This window comes from Bufo bufo, chromosome 3 (genome assembly GCF_905171765.1).
Source record: "Bufo bufo chromosome 3, aBufBuf1.1, whole genome shotgun sequence".
NCBI classification, from domain to species: Eukaryota; Metazoa; Chordata; class Amphibia; order Anura; family Bufonidae; genus Bufo; species Bufo bufo.
This window is the reverse complement of record NC_053391.1, coordinates 567751843-567775004: the sequence shown is the minus strand read 5'-3', so window position 1 is coordinate 567775004 and position 23162 is coordinate 567751843. Positions and strand designations below refer to the sequence as shown.

Genomic DNA, 23162 nt, shown 5'->3' with positions numbered 1-23162 from the left:
ATTTAAAACCAAAACCGTGAATGTATGCACCCAGAGGTCGCAATAACGCCTGTACAAGCGTCATAGACGCCTGTTCAGGCCATTTTACTCCCTGAAAAAAGTCTAAGGCGTACCGATACACCTTAGACTTTTCCCTGCTATTCATCAGCGCAGTGAGCGGCACGGGCAGCGCAGCAATGCTGCCTGAAACAACCAATAACAAGGCTCCTTACAGTGAGGAGCTTTGTGATTGGTCAGTTTGAGCAGGCTACTAGAGCTTCTGGCACACCACGCTGAAGTAAGGAAGGAGGCGCGCGATCCTCACTGGCGGGGTAAGTGACCTTGCTGTGAAATATAGTGGGGGTCCCGATCTGAGCGCCTTGTTTTCCTCTCTAATCTCACCCGAGCGCGGTCTTTCCTCCCTGCTGAGTGTGGTACTGAAGACGGCCTCAATAGAAGGTCTAGGGGACCGTCTTCACTACGGCGCTCGGCAGTGAGGAAAAGTGGCTGAGTTCTTCAGACTCCTGCTTATCGAAGTCAGCGAGGGTCTCAGCGCTGGACACGCCAACAGGAGACCTCCACAACGACAGACCTGTCACTCGTAGACCTCTACCTATGTCACTTGTCAGCTTTCTTATGAATCCATCAAGGATTCATTGCAGCATGTTCCATCAGACGCTGAACTAGACCTATTGTTTGCTATAAGGATTTCTTCTGTAATGTGGCGCCGCAAGGCGGCACATGGTGCTACAAGGACTGCATGTGGCCATTTACAGCCTCCAGGACATAGTCCCTCTGCCAAGCGCATGAAGTCTTCGCTGTAAAACTGTATCATCCAATAACCACAGCGGTGGTGGCAATTTTGTGGCATGAGATAGGGCAACCTGGTCATGGAAGACGAATTCCCCCTTATAGCAAGATCAAGCATAACACAAAATGACAGCCTCTAGATCAGGGATCAGCAACCTCTGGCACTCCAGCTGTTCTGAAACTACAACTCCCAGTATCCTCCTTTCACTTCTCTGGGAGTAACAAGAACAGCTGAGCAAGTGTGCATGCTGGGAGTTGTAGTTTCACAGCAGCGCTGGAGTGCCAAAGGTTGCTGCACCCTAGATCAGTGGTTATCACTACGTGATGACGTCATCCAGATCCACAACAAGTGACTGGCGGTGCGAGGTATGTGCCTGGGTCTTTCGCTTGTGCCCTTGGCACCAGCATGTACCACCATCCATTGTGCCTGCTGCCAGTGCCGCAGGTCTCTTCAGAGTCTACCAACAGCCCCGGTGGCACTGACATACCCACCTGAGAGCTCATCTACAAGGACGTAACTTTGGCAAACCCCAGTGACCAGCGGCATAGAAACAGCAGTAAAAATTAAAGGGATTGTCCCAAGATCAACACTATTTACCTATCCATACTTGACCCAGAAAACACTAGACTATGGTAACCAAGGTGGGACCCCCAGCGATCATGTACTTGAAGGGGACATGTCTGTTTTAGTAACGACTTGCATTTCCCATGCAATAACAATTCTGGGGAGTCATTTCTTGTGACTCTATATTGTACCATTCCTCTATTATTCCTACTAGAACTTATGAACGAATTGCTAGTAGTCTGCAATAAAGGTCCAGCTGGATGTTACCAGTTGACAGCACTGATTGAATAATATCAGTCTGTGCAGTGACACCCCCATCTGGACCTTCACTGCAAACTGCCAGCAAGTCATTCATAACTAATAACAGGAATAACAGAGGAATGGTGCAACATAGTCATAAGAATACATGCTCCAGGATTGTTATTACATGGGGGGGTGCAAGTAGTTACCAAAACAGACAAATCAGGAGAGGTGAGGGGTAGTGTTGAGCGAACTTGTGTTTTAAGTTCGGCGTCTAAAGTTTGGGTTCAAGTTATCGAAGAATCCATAATGGAATTTAGAATCCATAACGGGATACTTCGATAACCCGAACTTTAGACGCCGAACTTACAACACAAGTTCGCTCAACACTAGTGAGGGGTCCTCTTTAACGACAGGTGATAAATATCGATCTTAGGACAAACCCTTTAAACCTCATAAAATCATTGCAACAGTGACCTCAGTGGTGCCGACCCCCTCAGCGCAACAGTGACCTCAGTGGTGCCGACCCCCTCAGCGCAACAGTGACCTCAGTGGTGCCGACCCCCTCAGCACAACAGTGACCTCAGTGGTGCCGACCCCCTCAGCGCAACAGTGACCTCAGTGGTGCCGACCCCCTCAGCGCAACAGTGACCTCAGTGGTGCCGACCCCCTCAGCGCAACAGTGACCTCAGTGGTGCCGACCCCCTCAGCGCAACAGTGACCTCAGTGGTGCCGACCCCCTCAGCGCAACAGTGACCTCAGTGGTGCCGACCCCCTCAGCGCAACAGTGACCTCAGTGGTGCCGACCCCCTCAGCGCAACAGTGACCTCAGTGGTGCCGACCCCCTCAGCGCAACAGTGACCTCAGTGGTGCCGACCCCCTCAGCGCAACAGTGACCTCAGTGGTGCCGACCCCCTCAGCGCAACAGTGACCTCAGTGGTGCCGACCCCCTCAGCGCAACAGTGACCTCAGTGGTGCCGACCCCCTCAGCGCAACAGTGACCTCAGTGGTGCCGACCCCCTCAGCGCAACAGTGACCTCAGTGGTGCCGACCCCCTCAGCGCAACAGTGACCTCAGTGGTGCCGACCCCCTCAGCGCAACAGTGACCTCAGTGGTGCCGACCCCCTCAGCGCAACAGTGACCTCAGTGGTGCCGACCCCCTCAGCGCAACAGTGACCTCAGCTAAATTTAAAATTGTCTAAATTTGCTATTTATGCATGGAAGACAGTTCTAGATTCTAGTAATGGTTTCCCTGCATAAATAGCAACCCCTTAATAGTATGTATGTCTTCGTATTAACTATTTGAATTACTGTAACTTTTGTACTCCTCATCGGCTAAAAATACTCCTCAAAAATGGTAAGAGGAGTATTTTTACTCTTCCAGAAAAAAATGTAGCGCGACCCCTGTTTGCCCCCACTCTGCAGACCGATGTGTCTCCATGGTGGTTAGTCTGATCCTGCTGTCGTGTGTTGTTCCCCTTCTGTCAGTTGGTAGTAAGATGAGGTTGCAAAAGTGTCCACATCCTGTAAGAATGTCACGTCTGTAAAGTGGTGAAGTAGTTTGATGCCATACACATGGTAATCATTAGTGAGTCTTATAGTCCATGATATTGCCAGCAGTGCCTTCTGCAGCTAGAGTATATCTACTATAAGCCAGTGATGGCAAACCTTTTACAGACCGAGTGCCCAAACTACAACCCACTTATTTATCACAAAGTGCCAACACGGCAATGTAACCTGAATACCACAGTCCAGTATTGTATATCCTCCATGTAGTAGCTATAATATCTTCAGTGCGCTGCCTGTGCTGTTCATAGTGCGCCTGCGCTGATGAATGGCAGGAGACGTCTAAGGGATATTGGTACACCATAGACTATACAGGGTGCGATGCCCACAGAGAGGGCTCTGAGTGCCACCACTGGCACCCATTACATAGGTTCGCCACCACTGCTACAGGCAGACAGGTCACATCTCTGCATCTAAGCCTATTGCCTTCATGCATTACACTCAGGATTTCCATAGAGCCTATTTGCTTGATGCCAAGACTGTATAAGAAAGCATAGTCATCTACACCTGTCTGTGTACAGGCATCCCATAAAGAAACAGTAGTTTCTGAGCCCTCTTTCACATGTCGGTAGTCTCCGTGGACGGCATTGACTTTAAAGGGAACCTGTCACCTCCAAAAAACATCCCAAGCCGGCAGCAGTACCTGAGAGTAGCCAGCAGCGTGTTTGTAACGATCCTTTTCTTCCTGCAGGCAGATGAAGCAAAAGCTATAAGAACGTTCTTTAATCCCCTGCCGGCGCGCTTCTCTAGTCAGGCTTAAAGTCACGGGGGCAGCGGCCTCCTTGCTTCAAGTCAAGATAACCACGCCCCCTTCCCTGCCCCTTCGATGTGACTGACAGCCGGCAGTTCAGCAAAGCCAGCCGGCTGTCGGGCATAAGCGCTGCCAATCACAGAGAAGGGGGCGTGGTTACCGTGACTTGCAGCAAGGAGGCCGCTGCCCCCGTGACGTCAAGCCTGACTAGAGAAGCGCGCCGGCAGGGGATTAAAGAACGTTCTTATAGCTTTTGCTTCATCTGCCTGCAGGAAGAAAAGGATCGTTACAAACACACTGCTGGCTACTGTCAGGTACTGCTGCCGGCTTGGGATGTTTTTTGGAGGTGACAGGTTCCCTTTAATGTGTGTATTCGCACATCCTATTTGGATCGTGGTTTTCATGGACCATAGGTAGGAGATGCCCTGAAAACGGATTTTTCAGCCTAGCAGTGTCTGTGGAATATGGATTACACATGGAGAGCCAAAAACAGAGACCCGAATTCTTCACGAACATGATCGGACTAGGCTATCTCCAGAACCCCCAAATAAATGAATGGAGCGGCTGTGCGAGTGCCTGAGGGGCTTGTTCAATTCAGGAAGCTCCATGGGTTATGGGGCCCCCATTTTTATGATCATGTCAGGCTCCTGGTAACCATCACATGACCAAGGCAGATTTCTATGCCTGAGATTAAAATGAAGGTTCCCGTTGAATGACAGCAAGCAGAGATTTTGAAAACCAGAAAGAACTGCCACAGAAAGTATAGTGGAGAATTAAATTACTTTTCCATTATAAAGGTTTTAAAAGGGTTATCCAACACCTATAATGCCCCCCAAAATGCCTGGGCACCTCATAAAAGTTATACTTGCCCCGCTCCCCATCACCCGCATCCCTCCTGATGCCCGCACTTCCGGTGCTGCATCTCCCCGTCGTGCGGATCAAAATATACGAATATATGGGGGGGGGGGGGGGGTGAGCCTCCCTAGTGTCACCCGCTGTGCTAGGCAGGCTCCCCCCCGTCGCAGCCTGCTTTTGGCTGCTGATGCCCTCCTGGACTCGGTGTATCACCATCCTTGCTACAATCCACACTACAGGTCAAATGTCCGCAATCTGTGAATGATGTGTACTCTGAAGATTGTATTTTTTTTAATGGCACAATTTCTGATCCATATAATTTACTTGGGACCTGTAAAAAAAACAAAAAACTGCGGTGGAAGGACACATTTCTGCCATTGTTATTTTGGATTTCAGTTAACGGTTTCACTTTGTGGTGAAAACGACAAGGTGAATTTGTTCTGCAGGTCAGTATAATTACAGGGATACCAGGTTTATGTCGTGTTTTTTTTGTTTTTGTTTTTGTTTTACCATACTCTGACTCCCATAACTTTTATTTATTTATTTTTTTACTTTTCAGTCGGCATTTTCATGTGGACTGTGCACTAGTTTTTATTGGTACAATTTGATACTTTTATTATTTTTATTAATTTTTTTTTTTTTTTTTTTTTTTTTTTTTTAAGTTGTCTATACATTTGAGATAATGATCGGCGGTACAAACGGTCCCAACAACTAAACTGCCCGACAAGGCGGACTTCCTGTTGCTTGAGCACAATAGCAGGTGATCGGCTAAATTCAGCCGATCGTGCCATCAGCATGCAGTTTCAGCCAATGAACCGCCAAAGTTTTCCGGCATGGGGGGATTGCATTTTCGGCAGACAGGAGTCTGCCGGCGGCAATCGCGAATGCTTGTTTGCCCTAGTTTTTCAAACGACAGTCGGCTGAAATCTGCTTTTATGTGCATGGCCACCTTAAGACAAGGTTACAGACAATGGCAATTATTTACAGACAATGTTTTTTTTCACCATAAATAACCTGGTTTGCTTTATTGTTTTTTTTAAAATATTATGAATCGGAAAAAGAGTTAATTTTTTTTTTCTCCGATTGGCGAGGGCCTGACTGCCGGTACCACATCCGCTCCGCTGTTCTGCCGCTGCCTTGTCTGCACTGTGGACATCACAGCAGTGAGCAGTGTAATTACAGCTCCTCCGTCCTTCTCCAGTGGGACAGCTCCATCCTATTCAAGTGAATAGGCAGTCAGGCCCTCGCCGATCTGATATGGATAACCTATCCTGAGGGTGGGTCATTAATATAGTAAATGGGACAACCTCTTTTAAAGGGTCAGCTCTGAAGCCAGACATATCCCCTTCTTCACTCAGGCAGCCCCTCTGAGATGAGCATTAGAGCATTTACACTGCTGGAGCAGTTCTAGAGCCCGCCCGTTAAAGCCGGTGACGTCACTGGGAACACTGCTAGGTTGAAGCCTCTGCCTAGCAGAGACCCAGTATGTCACTGGATCTAATGAAAAAGCCCTTTCCCTGTGCAGTTCAGCGCAGGGCAAGGGAGAGCAGCAGAGCTTGAAATGGTCCAATGCTCATCTCGGAGGGGCTGCCTGGGTGAGTTCCACTTTGAACCGGACAGCCCCTTTAATTGGACAGCCCATTCACTTGAACGTGCGCTGTGTAATGCTTTGTTTCACCTGTGGTGATGCTGCAGGGAAATGGAAAACTTATCGGCAGGTTTACTCCCAGTGAAGAGCCGATTACTAGCAGGGGGCACGTTGTCCGCTCATTGTGGAGGGAGCCTTCTAACAAGTAGAGAACCCCTTTAAGAGTTCTTCTCGGTCAGGCACCATTAGGCATGTCCTAAATCATTCATATGGAAAGTAATTGTCCGTTAAAGTTATTATGTGATTTTTATTTTTTTAAATTTATTTTATATCTTTTAACTCTTTACTCCTTTTGCTTTGTAGACATGGAGACAAACAATCACTTTGGAAGCACTGGTCCGCCTCCATTATCCAGCGCCTCAGGACTGAAACAGCTGCCTCAATTGATGGAACCGGTTTACACAAATAATTCTCTTGTAATATTTCCTCAGCAAGCAAAAGGTGAACTCGGGCTTTTTAAATCTCTCAGCAATTCCACAGAAAAACGTGTGAAAATAAGTGACATTCAACTTATTCTCACTTGATTCCTCACAGAAAAAGCTGTCAAATCTACGGCCTCAAACTGCCCATCAGAGTCTCGGCCTTGTATTTCTGCCGCAGATCACTTAGTAACTACAGGTTGGGTTTGTCTATGACGAATTCAACACGTGTGAAGGTTCCCTATGTGGTGCTGCCGATCCTCTTCTGGATTGGTTACTGTTGGCTGGGAAGCTTTATTACATGTTTAATTCCATCATTCAGCAATTAACGTTTCATTTGAAAAAACTATTAGTTTATAATTAAAGTTTATCCAGAAGTTCAAAAAAAGAGAAAAGAGAATTGGATCGCGCATCCACAAGCTTAGCTTTGATCTATAACTGCTTCTCAGCCAAATTAACATTGCTTCTCAGCGCAATAATTAGTGTACGGCCCCCTATACTGCATTATGTAGAAGAGGCATTTATCCAGAAGTTGTCATAATAAGTTAGCCTAATGTCTGACATTTGTCCACTTAGGTCTGAATTGCGACATGCCAGTGAATGGCCTGATCTCCCCCTCCATCCCAACTAATCCTCATGGGACGTATGCATCAGATGCCATTAGTACCAGTCACTCTACATCCAAGAACTTTGACTACCTCTGGAAATACCCCAAGTCTACGATTGTGATTGACAGTCATGGGCAAAGTCCACATCAGCTCAATGGTTTAGCATCTCCATTGACAAATGGCCCGTTTTGTAAAGGAAGCTCACAGGACACCTGGGAAAACTCTGCCTCCAGCCATCCAGCATCTCTCACCATCACTGGTCAAGACTTGTTCAACTTTAGTCATTCTAATGTAAAAGTGGCAGCTGCAGTAAATGAGACGCATTGCTTTTCTGAGACATCTTGTTCAGACCCGGCATCACCGATCTCTAGCATACAATGCGTCTCTGTTACCTCTCAAAGCCAGGAAAGACAGCAGGGAATAGATTCAAATGCTGCACAAATATTAGAGGCCGATGGAACCAAGACCGAAGCTGTGGGCTGCTCTGATGCACAAACAGGTGTGTATTCCACAGCATCCCCTTCATTCTCGTGGTCGGTCCAAGGTTTTGGATCATAAAATAATGGCATAGCCTAGCGATATGCCTGCACTTTGTACGATGGGATTCTCCTTTTTAAGAGCTAAGTTTTGGCTGTTTGTTAGAAGTCATGCAGAATGTGAGAGACTCTGGCCCTACTTAAAGGAAATGTGTCATCAGAAAAGGACCTATTGTTTAAATCATGTTTTTATGTTTAAGGCTACTTTCACACTGGCGTTTTTGGGTCCGCCTGTGAGATCAAGTTTCAAGGCTCTCACAAGCGGCCCCAAACGAATCAGTTTAGCCCCAATGCATTCTGAATGGATGCGGATCCATTTAGAATGCATCAGTTTGGCTCCATTCCGCTCTGGAGGCGGACAGTTTTGGTGTCCGCCTGGCGGTGCGGAGCCGAACGGATCCGTCCTGACTTACAATGTAAGTTAATGGGGACGGATCCGTTTACATTGACACACTATTGGTGGCTGCCATGGTAACCGATCGGAGCCCCAGCGATTAAACTGGGACTCTGATCGGAAATGCCGCTCCGCTGCCACCAATGATGGGGGAGGGGGGTTGTTAGCCTGTGGCCACTGCCACCGATGCTTTTAATACTGGGGAGGGAGGGGGGTCTGGCCCCTGCTGCCTGGCAGCACCCGATCAGGGGGCTGAGATCCGCACAATTAACCCCTCAGGTGCGGCACCTGAGGGGTTAATTGTGTAGATCTCAGGCCCCTGTAAGAGATCGGGTGCTGCCAGGCAGCAGGGGGCAGTTATGTACACAGTTCTTAGTATATTCTAACTTGAGGCGTCCCCATCACCATGGGGACACCTCTGTGTTAGACTATACTGTCGGATCTGAGTTTATACTCAGTTTATACTGTCGGATCTGAGTGAAAACTCAGATCTGAAAAAGCTGTTATGCAGACGGATCCGCACTGAACGGATACCATCGTTTGCATTTATAGGTGCGGATCCGTCTGTGCAGATACCAGACGGATCGCACCTAACGCAGGTGTGAAAGTAGCCTAAGATTTGTAAAAAATAATTGGTGGTTTATTTTTATTTTCCACGTCAATTGCCATAAAATCCTTCAGTTTTCGCACTGGCAACTAAGCCTAATACTAGGCACCACTTCTTGGTCTGTACAGATCACTTTACTGCAGTTACCTGCTTATCTATACACAGAGGTGATATCATTACAGCCAGGATTAGAATGGCAGATAAGACAGGATCCATCATTCTCAATAAGGTATTGTCAAAGCTTATCTATCCTTTCCTTGTACAATGACCTCTGCATCGGTCACAGGGCATGCCTAGAAAACTCTACTATAGAAGTCCAGGAGGTCCCCTCCTGAACATTGTGTCTATGGACCATGGGGCTGCCGTAAAGTAACTTTCTTTTTCAGTGCTGTTCAGAACAGCTCAGGCAAGATGGCCGCCCCCATAATCATGTTCAAGAAGTAGAATAAAAAATTCTGTAATCAGAAACTAAAAGGAGATTAGAAAAAAAAAATGTTACTATTTGGTTTTAATAGGCAGAAAAAAATGTTGGTGATCCATTTCCTTTAAAGGTGTCCAGCTGAGCTAGAAGGAGTTGTCTGGTTGGGGTAACTTAGCTGATGCTTATTCTAGTCCAGCAACTCCTTGTCATGGTTCTTTCGATACACGGGTCGTGCACGTCTCATTTGGTGGGGTGTCAGATCAGCTAATAGAAGGAGCCGCTGCACACCTGAAATAGTACAGCTCCTTGCTCTGTGTAGTGGTCAGGACATGTGCTCAGCCCCATGGATTTTCTTCATAAATTTCAACCTGGGGATTGCAGTTAATGAAATCTGTGGAAAAATTGTCCGACAGGTGCGACCAGTGTGGAGTTTTGTGATGTAGTCTTCTAGGGAACTGAAATTTAAGTTCAATTTAAAGGAGTTGTCTAGGTGTAGGCCAGCTTTTTTACCCTCTAAAGTGGCCTAGAAAAAAAAAAGCTAAACTCTGGTAGGCAACAAAGCCACGTAGTTTTGCTAAGGACGTGCAGCTACTTCAGGTAAATTGAACACTATTTGCAACCTGCAACATTGGATTAAAAAAGTTTGTCAAAGAGAACTGTCTAAGGGTACTTTCACACTAGCGTTTATCTTTTCCAGCATAGAGTTCCGTCACAGGGGCTCAATGCCGGAAAAGAACTGATCAGTTTTATCCCCATACATCCTTTCAGGATGTCTTCAGTTCAGTCATTTTGACTGATCAGGCAAAAGAGAAAACTGTAGCATGCTACGGTTTTATCTCCGGCGAAAAAAACTGAAGACTTGCCGGAATGCCGGCATTTTTTTCCATAGGAATGTATTAGTGCCGGATCCGGCATTCAAAATACCGGAATGCCGGATCTGTCCTTCCGATCTGCGCATGCGCAGACCGGAAAAAAGTAAATGCCGTATCCGTTTTGCCGGATGACACCGGAAAGACTGATTATGTATTTTTTTGGACTGATCCGGCATTTTTAAGACTGATCAGGATCCTGATCAGTCTTACTAATGCCATCAGTTGGCATACGTTTTGCCGGATCCGGTATTCAGTTCCAGCAGTTCCTGCTTGCCGGATCTCTCTGCTGCAAGTGTGAAAGTACCCTTTATAACAATACACATCCATAGACGGACTATCAAAAATATATATATATATATATATAGAGAGAAGCAACATATGAAATGCATGTGTGAGTTACAAGAAGTCTTAGTAATTACAAAGACTCACTTTTTTTCACAGGAAACCTTTTTCTTTAAAGTGACCATGTCTTAAAGTTTGCAGTCAGGGTGGTCTAGCAGTGCCAGACCCCCCTTTCTGCTTCCTTAATGATCCCGCAGAACACCCATACAGCGCTTTGCTGTATGAATGAGATAGCTGTGTGTCTGCACACTTCTCTCTCTCCCTGCGTGACATTGATCGAGGTGATCAGTGCAGGCAGGAGGGGAGGCTGAGCGATAATGGAGAGGACTGTGAGAAACACCTCCCTCCCCATGCTGAAGGTCTGTAGGCAGCAGGGAAATACATGAAAGAGCTGACTTGGGCCCCTTGCAGACGAGCGCATGTGGATTAGGTCCGGATGCGTTGCAAATGCGTTCAGTGAAAAATAAGCGATTTCGCAAACAAAGTCATTCAGTTTTCTCTGCCATCGCGTTCATTTGTTCAGTTTTTATCGCGCTGGTGCAATGTAATTTAATGCGTTTTGCACACGCGTGATAAAAAACTGAAGGTATGCAAACAACATCTCTTAGCAACCATCCGTGAAAAACGCATAGCATCCGCACTTGCTTGCGGATGCGATTTTCACGCAGCTCCATTCACTTCTATGGGGCCAGCGTTGCGTGAAAATCGCTGAATATAGAACATGCTGTGATTTTCACGCAACGCACAAGTGATGCGTGAAAACCAACGCTCATGTACACAGCCCCATTGAAATGAATGGGTCCGGATTCTGTGCGGGCGCAATGCGTTCGCATCACGCATTTAACCTGCGCGGAATACTCGTGTGAAAGGGGCCTTAGTGTAGCTGAAGGACTTTTGATGATGTCACCAGTGGGAGGAGTCGGAGCGGTAAGAAGAGGACTACACAGTGGGTACTGTACTGCACTGTTTATACTCCTATCATCTGACTACAAGCGCCAATGGTCAAAAGATGTCACACTAGGATTAACAGGAGCTGACCAAAACTACTAACCCCCTCTACCCTAATAAACTTGGTGACATTGACCCCTCCACTTCATTAAAGGGAACCTGTCACCTCCCAAAACCAACCCAAGCCGCCAGCAGTGTGTTTCTGATGATGTGTTTCTTCCTGAAGGCAGATGCAGCTAAAGTACTGAAAGTGTTCCTTTATCCCCTGCCGGCGCTCTTCTCCACATGTGCTTGACGTCAAGGGGGCAGTGGCCTCCTTGCTTCAAGTCACGGTAACCGCGCTCCCTTCCCTGCCCCTTTGCTGTGACTGGCAGTTCGGCAAAGGCAGCCGAACTCTCGTGCATAAGCGCTGTCCGTCACAATGAAGGGGGCCTCCTTGACTTCAAGCATGTGTGGAGAAGTACGCCGGGCAGGGGATAAAACAACGGTTTCAGTACTTTTGCTGCATCTGCCTTCAGGAAGAAAGGCATCATGAGAAACACACTGCTGGCTACACGCAGGTACTGCTGGCGGCTTGGGATGGTTTTGGGAAGTGACAGGTTCCCTTTAAACTACAAGCTAAGTTTTAATTAGAAGAAATTATTTGCTACTTTCCTGTTGTCTAAACCTAGGGAGCGTCCTATGGTCAGGTGCATCTTATGGTATGAACAATACAGTAGTTATTACAGTTCTGTTCAGTTGTCACTATTGACCATTTATGTGCATTGGTCCTTATTCATGTTATACAGTACAAATGATAAACTGCGCTGACAGTTGTGTGTTGCAATATAGGTCATAAAATATCTGAGCACAACGGACCAGATCTGGCAACTGAACGACTTAGTCCAGATGTCAGTAGTATGAATGACCCATCTCCTCCTCCAACCCAACTTGAAAAGTGCCATGTCCTCAACTCCGACATAGATACCGACATGGATGCCTCTGAAAATGAAGCCACTGGTGGTAGGTTACAATAAATGCTTCAAATCATTGCCCTTGTAACGTAATGTATGGGTACATATTACTTATGTATTGTATATAATACTTTGTCATGGTGCATGTGAAAGGTCTGATGGTCGGATCACTTGTACATATAGGTGATATTTTAGATGGCTGGTCCCCATTACTGTACCAAAAACACGCCTTTTTTATTTTTATTGATGACTTAGTAAAGAGTAACTAAACCTTTGAATACATTTTTGTTAAAATGTCCCGAATGTCATAAGACTTTTTGTAATATACTTTATTAATGTATTTAGTATTTTTAATAGACCCCCCCCCCCCCCCCAAAAAAAAATAAGTTCTTTGTACTATAGGCTTAATTGGGTGCAATTTCTCAAGTTATGTGAAATCCTGCCTTTCATCATTTTATAAAATTGCAACAAGAAAGCTATATCTCCTCATTTGATTTTCAGACAATTTGCGATTGATTTTCTTTCTCTTTTTGGTTATCTTTATGTTCTGCCTTTTCTTCTCCCCTCTTCCACTAATTTAGCATTTGCTTTCTTTATTCATGTTTTAATTAGTATGAAAAAATTACCGTAGGTAGCTCTGAAGGGAATGCGGCTTCCATGAATATCAAAAGTGGGTAAAGTCCTGAGAGACCTCCTGCAGTGTAGTTAACAAATCAAAACTGTTATCCATGAGTGGTAGGATTTTTTTTTATTTTTTTTTTACCCTGGGCAAATGTCTGCATTTACATTTTGGGCTTAAATCAGTCATCAGATTTGAAACTGGCTGACCTGTTGCATGTGCACTGCATGTGCTGACCTGGAGGCATCTGTGTTGGTCCCATGTTCATATTTTCCCGCATTGCTGAGAAAAATGATGTTTTAATATATGTAAATGAGCCTCTAGGAGCAACGGGGGCGTTACCATTACACCTAGAGACTCTGCTCTCTCTGCAACTTTTGCGCCCTCTGCAAGTCTTGCACTCGCTGCTCAAAAGGGAATTTCCTGGACTACACCTGTGCTGGATACTGAAGTGAACAGCGCAGTGCAAGTCTTTGATTGACAGGGCCAGGCGATGTAAACGCCCTGACTTCTGCTAAAGTGGAGAGGGCACGGCAGTTGTAGAGAGAGCCTAGCGTCTAGGTGTAACAGCAAGGCCTGCCTTGCTCCTAGAGGCGCTATATATATATATATATATATATATATATATATATATATATATATATATATATATATATATGTGTGTGTCATTTCTAAATTTTTATTTTATTTTTGTAAATTAATAGAATCAGTCAGCAGTATGTTAAATGATCAGGAGGAAACAGAAGTTGAAGCACAACAAAGAGACGAGAATCCACTGGTCAAATCTCCAGATTTTGGATGTATATCAATGTCAGATGCTGCCTTCTATCCTGTGGTTGAAGAAGTGAAGACCCCTCGCTTATCTCGTTCTGTGTCTGTATCTCCTGAGTTGGGAGACTCTGGAGTTCAAGGTAGTTACAGTAAGTGGGCAATATCTGGAGCATGTTGTGTTTGTGCAAAATTATGTGATTTTTTTTGCGTTTTTACGCAGCTCTTGCCACTTTTGAAAGCGGTTGTGTATAACATTTACTTAGCTGCACTCTAGGTTTATCAACTGCCACTTTCTAAAAATTTGCCAAAAAGGAGTAAATTTACTCCAGTAGGCAGGTGGCGTGCAAGAACTGGAGGAACAGCTCTAGACAAAAATCTTAGATGCTCCAAACTTATCGATCAGCGTGATAAATCTGGCGCATGGTTGGACTCATCAGGGCAGGGAGCAGTACTGATGAGCCACTTACTAGACTGCAGCACTGTACATACTGTCCTGTTACTTGGCACTGCCCAACTACACTATTGAAAGATTGTGCATCAGCAAAAGTGCCATATTACTTTTACTACCCTATTACTGCATAATCTGTGCAGATATCCATTAGCGATACAGAGGCATATGATTCTTCTATGGCACATAATCATGGACATCACATAGCTCTGTAAATACGAAGCCCTGAAGTCTCTAGGACATTAGGATTCTTCTATTGTTGGCAATATACATTTTTACTGCTGACAAGTTTCTGATTACTGTTATTACTGACTATTTCCTAGTCGCTGTTTATTGTAGTTATTTGTCAGTCATGGTTATCTTTTGCTTCATGTGTTACAGTTTTATGCAAAATCCAGTAATATTGTTCATCTTCAGGATAGGTCATCATTATCAGATATGTGGGGGTCCAGTACCTTGTACCCTCCGCTGATTAGCTGTTAGAAGACACCAGGCGCTCAGTGAGCGTCACTGCCTCTTCCTAGGCCGTGACATCACTGTAGATTGGTCACTTGGCCTAGTTGCAGCTCAGCCCCATTCAAGGCAATGGGGCTGAGCTGCAATACCAAGAGCAGCCACTATACGATGTACGGTGCTGTGCTTAGAAAGCTGGCAAGAGCTGGCTGCAGTGAGTGCAGCGACTCCCTGAAACAGCTGATTGGCAGGGTTGCCAGAACTCAGCCCCCCACCGATGTGGTAACGGAGACCTATCCTGAGAATGGGTCATCATTATCTTTTCCAGGATAACCTCTTTAAGCTTTTACTTTTGTGTATGTCAGTGCTGAGCATAGCTGTGTTTACAGATAATAAGCCTGAAATGCATAAAAGTCCAGAAGGAAGTAAAGCAGAAGAACCCAGTGCTGCATTAGAGAGCAACTCACAGACTGAAATTTACACAGATAATGCAACCCCCGAACCAAGTGCTACTGTCCCCGACCCCGAGGAGGAAGACATGGAGCCTGGGGAAGTAAAGGGTAAGTCCCTATTGGCCTACATAAGTGTAAATGATGCCTTAGTGGCATATCGCACAGCTATGAGCCTTGTAATATTGTATTTATTTATAATACAACCATAAGATTTCATTAGAGTGGTTGTGGTAGTATTCTTAGGTCTGTTACTTAGGGAAGTAGCTAGCTCGGCTGTTTCCAGAACTCTGGCCGTCTCTGGCTGCCTTATACAGCGATTTTATGTTCTTAGCCAGGAATGGCTGAGATGGGGATACCCCTTTAACCCCTTATTTACTATATGTGTTGCCAGGAGAATTTTCACACTTTTTAACCCCTTCACGCAACATCACGTACATGTACGTGGGGGAATGTGGTGCCTCACCGCATTCCCACGTGCATGTACGTGATCGGCTTTCACTGTCAGCGCAGGGAGCGAAGCGCTGAAGCTCCAGTGAAGCCGGCGTGCTGGGGTTGCTAGGCAACCAGAGAAGCCGGCAGGAGCTGTATTGGAGCTCTGACCCGCCCGCGATCGCTGTGATTGGTCCATTACTGCAGAGGGACCAATCACAGCGCATCGGGGCAGGTAAGGGGGGGTTAGGGAGGGACTATGTGCTTCTCCTTCTCTGATCGCCCCAATTCCTGTCAGGGAAGCGATCAGAGAAGGAGATAGTGTGAAAATATTCCCCACCTATGACGAGTATACTCGTCATGGCGCACTGCTACTTAGCGCGCCATGATGAGTATACACATCATGGCATAAACTGTCACCATGTCTGCAGACATGGTGACAGCGCTGAGATCCCGGCTGTCACACACAGCCGGGCACCTTAGGTCAATGCCGAGGGGGGTCCTGTGACCCCCCCATGTCGGCGATCGCTGCAAACCGCAGGTCAATTCAGACCTGCGGTTTGTAGCGGTTTCTGATCGCCGCGGTCCCTGACCGCGGGGATCAGAAACTTTACTATGCCCAAAATAAAGCTTTTTCACCCCCCCTGCACCCCTGAATGATGTTATGTGGGCGGGTGGTGCAGGGGGGGTGTCGCAGGCGGTGGGGAGGTGCGGTAAGCTGCGGGAGGCGGGCGGTGCGGCAGGCGGGATCGCGATCCCCCGCCCGCCTCCCTTTCAATGATCGTTGGTGTCTAGTGGGGATACCAGGGTGCCAGCACATTGCTGGCACCCTGGTATAAACGGCTGACATCTGCGATGCGATGTCAGCCGTTTAACCCTTTCCATACAGCGGTCCGTACGGACCGCTGTATGGAAAAGGTTAACAGCGCAGGGAGCTCTCTCCCTCTCTCATCGGGGGGCTGCTGTGCCTTTGCAGCCCCCCGATGGGAGACGGAGAGAGCCCCCAGACAGCCCCCCTCAGCCCTGTACTTACCCTTCCCCGTCTGCGCAGTTCTGACCAGTACTGAGCAGACGGGGAAGGTTCCCATGGCAACAGGACGCCTCTCAGGCGTCCTGCTGTCCATGGTACTGAACAGATCTGTGCTGAAAGCATAGATCTGTTCAGACAAGTGTAAAATACAGTACAGTGCAATATATATTGTTCTGTACTGTATTATACAGACATCAGACCCACTGGATCTTCAAGAACCAAGTGGGTCTGGGTCAAAAAAAAAGTAAAAAAAAGTGAAAAAAGTAAAGTTTCAAAAAAACACATTTATCACTGAATAAAAAATAAAATAAAAAAATACACTACACATATTAGGTATCGCCGCGTCCGTAACGACCTGATCTATAAAACGGTCATGTTACTTTCCCCGCACGGTGAACGCCATAAAAATAAAAAAATAAAAACTATGAGGAAATTGAAATTTTGCCCACCTTACTTCCCAAAAAAGGTAATAAAAGTGATCAAAAAAGTCGCATGTACGCCAAAAAAGTACCAATCAAACCGTCACCTCATCCCGCAAAAAATGAGCCCTTACATGAGACAATGGCCCAAAAAATAAAAAAACTATGGGTCTCAGACTATGGAGATACTAAAACATGATTTTTTTTTTGTTTCAAAAATATTATTGTGTAAAACCCTGATAAATTATAAAAAGGTAGACATATTAGGTATTGCCATGTCCGTAAGAACCTGATCTATAAAAATACCACATGACCTAACCCCTCAGGTGAACACTGTAAAAAAAAATAAAAAAAAACGGTGTCAAAAAAGCTATTTTTTTGTTACCTTACATCACAAAAAGTGTAATAGCAAGCGATCAAAAAGTCATGTGCACCCCAAAATAGTACCAATCTAACCGTCATCTCATCCCGCAAAAATGATACCCAACCTGAGACAATCGCCAAAAAACTGAAAAAACTATGGCTCTCAGACTATGGAGACACTAAAACATGTTTTTTTTTTGTGTCAAAAATGATATTATTGTGTAAAACCTAAATAAATAAAAAAGTATACATATTAGGTATCGTCACGTCCGTAAGAACCTGCTCTATAAAAATAGCACATGATCTAACCTGTCAGATGAACGTTGTAAATATTAAAAAATAAAAACAGTGCCAAAACAGCTATTTTTTGGCAAATTTTCCATTTTAATTCATTTTTTCCCATAACAAAGCAAGGGTTAACAGCCAAACAAAACTCAATATTTATTGCCCTGATTCTTTAGTTTATAGAAATGCCCCATATGTGGTCGTAAACTGCTGTATGGCCACACGGCAGGGCGCAGAAGGAAAGGAGCGCCATATGGTTTTTGGAAGGCAGTTTTTGCTGGACTGGTTTTTTGACACCATGTCCCATTTGAAGCCCCCCCGATGCACCCCTAGAGTATAAACTCCAAAAAATGACCCCATTTTGGAAACTACACCCCTCAAGGTATTCAAAACTGATTTTACAAACTTTGTTAACCCTTTAAGTGTTCCACAAGAGTTAATGGCAAATGGAGATGAAATTTCTGAATTTCTATTTTTTGTTACTTTGCCTCACAAAAAAGTGTAATATAGAGCAACCAAAAATCATATGTTCCCTAAACTAGTACCAACAAAACTTCCACCGTATCCCGTAGTTTCCAAAATGGGGCCACTTTTTTGGAGTTTCTACTCTAGGGGTGCATCAGGGGGCTTTAAATGGGACATGGTGTCTAAAAACAATCCAGCAAAATCTGCCTTCCAGAAACCATATGGCATTCCTTTCCTTCTGCACCCTGCCGCGTGCCCATACAGCAGTTTACGACCACATATGGGGTGTTTCTGTAAACTACAGAATCAGGGCCATAAATAAAGAGTTTTGTTTGGCTGTTAACCCTTGCTTTGTTACTGGAAAAAAAATATTAAAATGGAAAATCTGCCGAAAAAGTGAAATTTTGAAATGTAATCTCTATTTTCCATTTATTCTTGTGGAACACCTAAAGGGTTAACAGCGTTTGTAAAATCAGTTTTGAATACCTTGAGGGGTGTAGTTTCTTAGATGGCGTCACTTTTATGGAGTTTCTACTCTAGGGGTGCATCAGGGGGGCTTCAAATGGGACATGGTGTCAAAAAAAACAGTCCAGCAAAACCTGCCTTCCAAAAACCGTATGGCATTCCTTTCCTTCTGCGCCCTGCCGTGTGCCCGTACAGCGGTTTACGACCACATATGGGGTGCTTCTGTAAACTACAGAATCAGGGCCATAAATAATGAGTTTTGTTTGGCTGTTAACCCTTGCTTTGTAACTGTAAAAAAAATATTAAAATGGAAAATCTGCCAAAAATGTGAAATTTTGAAATTGTGTCTCTATTTTCCATTAAATCTTGTGCAACACCTAAAGGGTTAACAAAGTTTGTAAAATCAGTTTTGAATACCTTGAGGGGTGTAGTTTCTTAGATGGGGTCACTTTTATGGAGTTTCTACTCTAGGGGTGCATCAGGGGGGCTTCAAATGGGACATGGTGTCAAAAAAACAGTCCAGCAAAATTAGCCCTCCAGAAACCAAACGGCGCACCTTTCACTCTACGCCCCGCTGTGTGGCCGTACAGTAGTTTACGGCCACATATGGGGTGTTTCTGTAAACGGCAGAGTCAGGGCAATAAAGATACAGTCTTGTTTGGCTGTTAACCCTTGCTTTGTTAGTGGAAAAAATGGGTTAAAATTGAAAATTAGGCAAAAAAATGAAATTCTCAAATTTCATCTCCATTTGCCAATAACTCTTGTGCAACACCTAAAGGGTTAATGACGTATGTAAAATCAGTTTTGAATACCTTGAGGGGTGTAGTTTCTTAGATGGGGTCACTTTTAGGGAGTTTCTACTCTAGGGGTGCATCAGGGGGGCTTCAAATGGGACATGGTGTAAATAAACCAGTCCATAAAAATCAGCCTTCCAAAAACCAAACGGCGCACCTTTCACTCTACGCCCCGCTGTGTGGCCGTACAGTAGTTTACGGCCACATATTGGGTGTTTCTGTAAACGGCAGAGTCAGGGCAATAAAAATACAGTTTTGTTTGGCTGTTAACCCTTGCTTTGTTAGTGGAAAAAATGGGTTAAAATTGAAAATTAGGCAAAAAAATGAAATTCTCAAATTTCATCTCCATTTGCCAATAACTCTTGTGCAACACCTAAAGGGTTAATGACGTATGTAAAATCAGTTTTGAATACCTTGAGGGGTGTAGTTTCTTAGATGGGGTCACTTTTATGGAGTTTCTACTCTAGGGGTGCATCAGGGGGCTTCAAATGGGACATGGTGTAAATAAACCAGTCCATAAAAATCAGCCTTCCAAAAACCAAACGGCGCACCTTTCACTCTACGCCCCGCTGTGTGGCCGTACAGTAGTTTACGGCCACATATTGGGTGTTTCTGTAAACGGCAGAGTCAGGGCAATAAAGATACAGTCTTGTTTGGCTGTTAACCCTTGCTTTGTTAGTGGAAAAAATGGGTTAAAATGAAAAATTAGACAAAAAAATGAAATTCTCAAATTTCCTCCCCATTTGCCAATAACTCTTGTGCAACACCTAAAGGGTTAACAATGTATGCAAAATCAGTTTTGAATACCTTGAGGGGTGTAGTTTCTTAGATGGGGTCATTTTTGGGTGGTTTCTATTATGTAAGCCTCGCAAAGTGACTTCAGACCTGAACTGGTCCCTAAAAATTGAGTTTTTGTAAATTTCGGAAAAATTTCAAGATTTGCTTCTAAACTTCTAAGCCTTATAACATCCCCAAAAAATAAAATATCATTCCCAAAACAATTCAAGCATGAAGTAGACATATGGGGAATGTAAAGTCATCACAATTTTTTGGGGTATTACTATGTATTACAGAAGTAGAGAAACTGAAACTTTGAAATTTGCAAATTTTTCCAAATTTTTGGTAAATTAGGTATTTTTTTGTGCAAAAAAAAAAATTTTTTTGACTTCATTTTACCAGTGTCATGAAGTACAATATGTGACGAAAAAACAATCTCAGAATGGCCTGGATAAGTCAAAGCGTTTTAAAGTTATTAGCACTTAAAGTGACACTGGTCAGATTTCCAAAAAATGGCCTGGTCCTTAAGGTGAAAATGAGCCCGGTCCTGAAGGGGTTAATCAACAAAAAATCAGTTCTAAAACAAAATCATATTTAATCAAATATTAACTTTTTGGAAAAAGATTTTGGTAAAATCTCATGTTTGTGGCTTAAACTGTGACCCAAGTACAGTCTCAAATGTACAACCACCTAGCTGTTGATTTGTTCTCCTGACATCTGATCCCCCTCATACGCTTGGATGCTCGGCTTGGTGAAACAGGCTTATGTTCTCAGTAGGAAGAGGGGAACGGAGCTTCTGCTAGACATGTGGCAGCACTGATCTCTCCGAGAACAAAAAGATTGGGCAGTTGAAATCAACATGTCTGGTCCTGACATTACAATTAATACCTGGCAGTGCGCTTTTTTCTTTTTAGATGCGTTGCTTTGTTCCCCCGCTGTGCCCCCCGTTCTCTTTTAACGCCCTGTATGCTAATTAATAGCATTGGTACATGGAGGAGGAGACGGCCAGATTTCTTAAGGGGCGTCTCCTTCTCCTGTGAGAAGGACAGCCAGGGAGAAAAAACAGCTTCTTCCTGGCTGTGACACTCTCTGCTGCGATTGGACAGTTCACAGGGAGCAGACGCCCCTTGAGAAATGCGACCGTCTCCTCCCTGTACCAATGCTATTAATTAGCATACAGAGCGTCAAAAAGAACCAGAGGCACAGCGGGGCAACAGAGCAGCGTATCTGAAAAAATTCTACTAATCATGCCCTACACTGCCAGGTACTAATATTGTAATGTCAGGACCAGTGAAAGATCCTGCTTCATTCCTAGAAATCTCAGTGTTCCAGATGCAAGTAAAAATCCACGTTAAAGGGGTTGTCCAGTTTCCCACATTGATAAGCTATCATCAGGATACATTATCAATATCAGATTGGGGGTCTGATTCCTGACACCCCTGCTGATCAGCTGTTTGAAGTGACAGTGGTTTACTGTTGACCTGCTCATCGTCCACATTGCAGAGGTGGAGCAGTGTAACTACAACTGTGGTTGTGGCTGTAATTACACTGCTCCTCGGCTGCAGTGTCAAAGGCCAGCCGGTAAACAGTGAAGAGAAGGTAGCGCCAATCGTCTGGATTCCCGGGAGTCAGACCCCCACCAATCTGATATTGATTATCTATCCTGAAGATGGGTCATCAGTATGAGAAAACGAAACAACACCTTTAAGGAGTTTACAAGTATCCTGATTGGGTACAGGACTGAGTAGGTATGCTGTGGGTGTGCAACTCGCTCTTATAGGAGGTCTTCTCTTTCTGTACTACAAGTGTGACCATTTGAGAGCATATGGCTGAATGGCATGTCCGTGTAACTGTACACAGTGTATAAAGTCACCGCTGATCATGATACTTGCTGAACTAGTGATATGATTCATCTTTGTTGTTAAGTCGCCCACAAATTAACAAGACTGTCACAGGGTAATGTAATTTTTTAGTACCACTTAAAATTGATGCAAAAATGCAGTCTCTTATCTGCTTTGTCTATTCAATGACATTCATTCAGTTGTTGGCAAGAGGAGAGAGACTAGTGGTCGGAAGCCCTGGAAAATGTCTGCTGTTATGATCACAACTTTATTTTTAATATCTCCAGAAACCTCCATTTGTTTGTGACTAATGACTTTAGGTTCTTTTTAAATACAGTATAGTTTTAATTTCAAAATGCTTTTATCTGAGGGGGAGTGTCCAACAGCCAAGATGGCCGGACGCAAGTGAGAGGAGCTCCACGGCTGGGACCACAGATCTGGACAGATCCATGACCATTCGAGCCTGACAGATATCTTGACCCAGCCCTGCAGCATATAGCACTCAGCGCCGTGCAAACGTACCGGGCAGAGAGCGCAGAGGAGACACGCCGGGAGCTGCACTGGGAGACGCTCCGGGAACCGGAGCAAGAGAGCCACGTGTGGGTCCAGGCGGAGGACTGGCAGTAAGATCTGACACTCCGGACCTGGTGAGGCATACAAGAACAAGAGCGGGAGGCAATAGGCGCAATAGCTGATGTGGAGGGAGAGCGATTCGGCCGCAAACACAGCGTGCTGAAATTTCCCGCCAGTTGGCCATCTTGTCGGCACCTCCGCAGCGCCGGGGGAGGGGAAAGAAGCCTAGACAGATTCAGATCCTTGCAGCGACGCTTTCAGCAATATCCCTGATCACCCAGAAGCCTAAATACAGTCTCCTGTATAAATGGCTCAAGAAAGCAGGACCAAACTGCCTGACTTCATAACCAAACCACTGTTGTGTATACAAAGGTACCAGACATCTCTGAAGAATATAAGCCTTGAGTCTGCTACCAATATCCTTGCATATATAGAGCACACTATACCTTTTTAGAGCCCTGAAT

The 23162-nt window shown here is 45.0% G+C and overlaps 1 protein-coding gene across 5 annotated transcripts in view; it reads left to right on the top strand.

Moving 5' to 3' along the window:
• The window catches only part of BAZ2A (bromodomain adjacent to zinc finger domain 2A), a 100552-nt gene that overhangs the window by 3167 nt on the left and 74223 nt on the right, over positions 1 to 23162 (top strand). For 3 of the 5 annotated variants that reach the window (XM_040425621.1, XM_040425623.1, XM_040425624.1), the window contains exons 2-6: positions 6718 to 6855; positions 7410 to 7940; positions 12393 to 12563; positions 13838 to 14053; positions 15195 to 15365. In XM_040425621.1, the coding sequence (XP_040281555.1) occupies positions 6720 to 6855; positions 7410 to 7940; positions 12393 to 12563; positions 13838 to 14053; positions 15195 to 15365 (1225 nt within the window). In that variant the 5' untranslated portion in view covers positions 6718 to 6719. The remainder of the gene's footprint in view (positions 1 to 6717; positions 6856 to 7409; positions 7941 to 12392; positions 12564 to 13837; positions 14054 to 15194; positions 15366 to 23162) is intronic. The other 2 variants (XM_040425626.1, XM_040425622.1) reach the window with 1 other exon arrangement.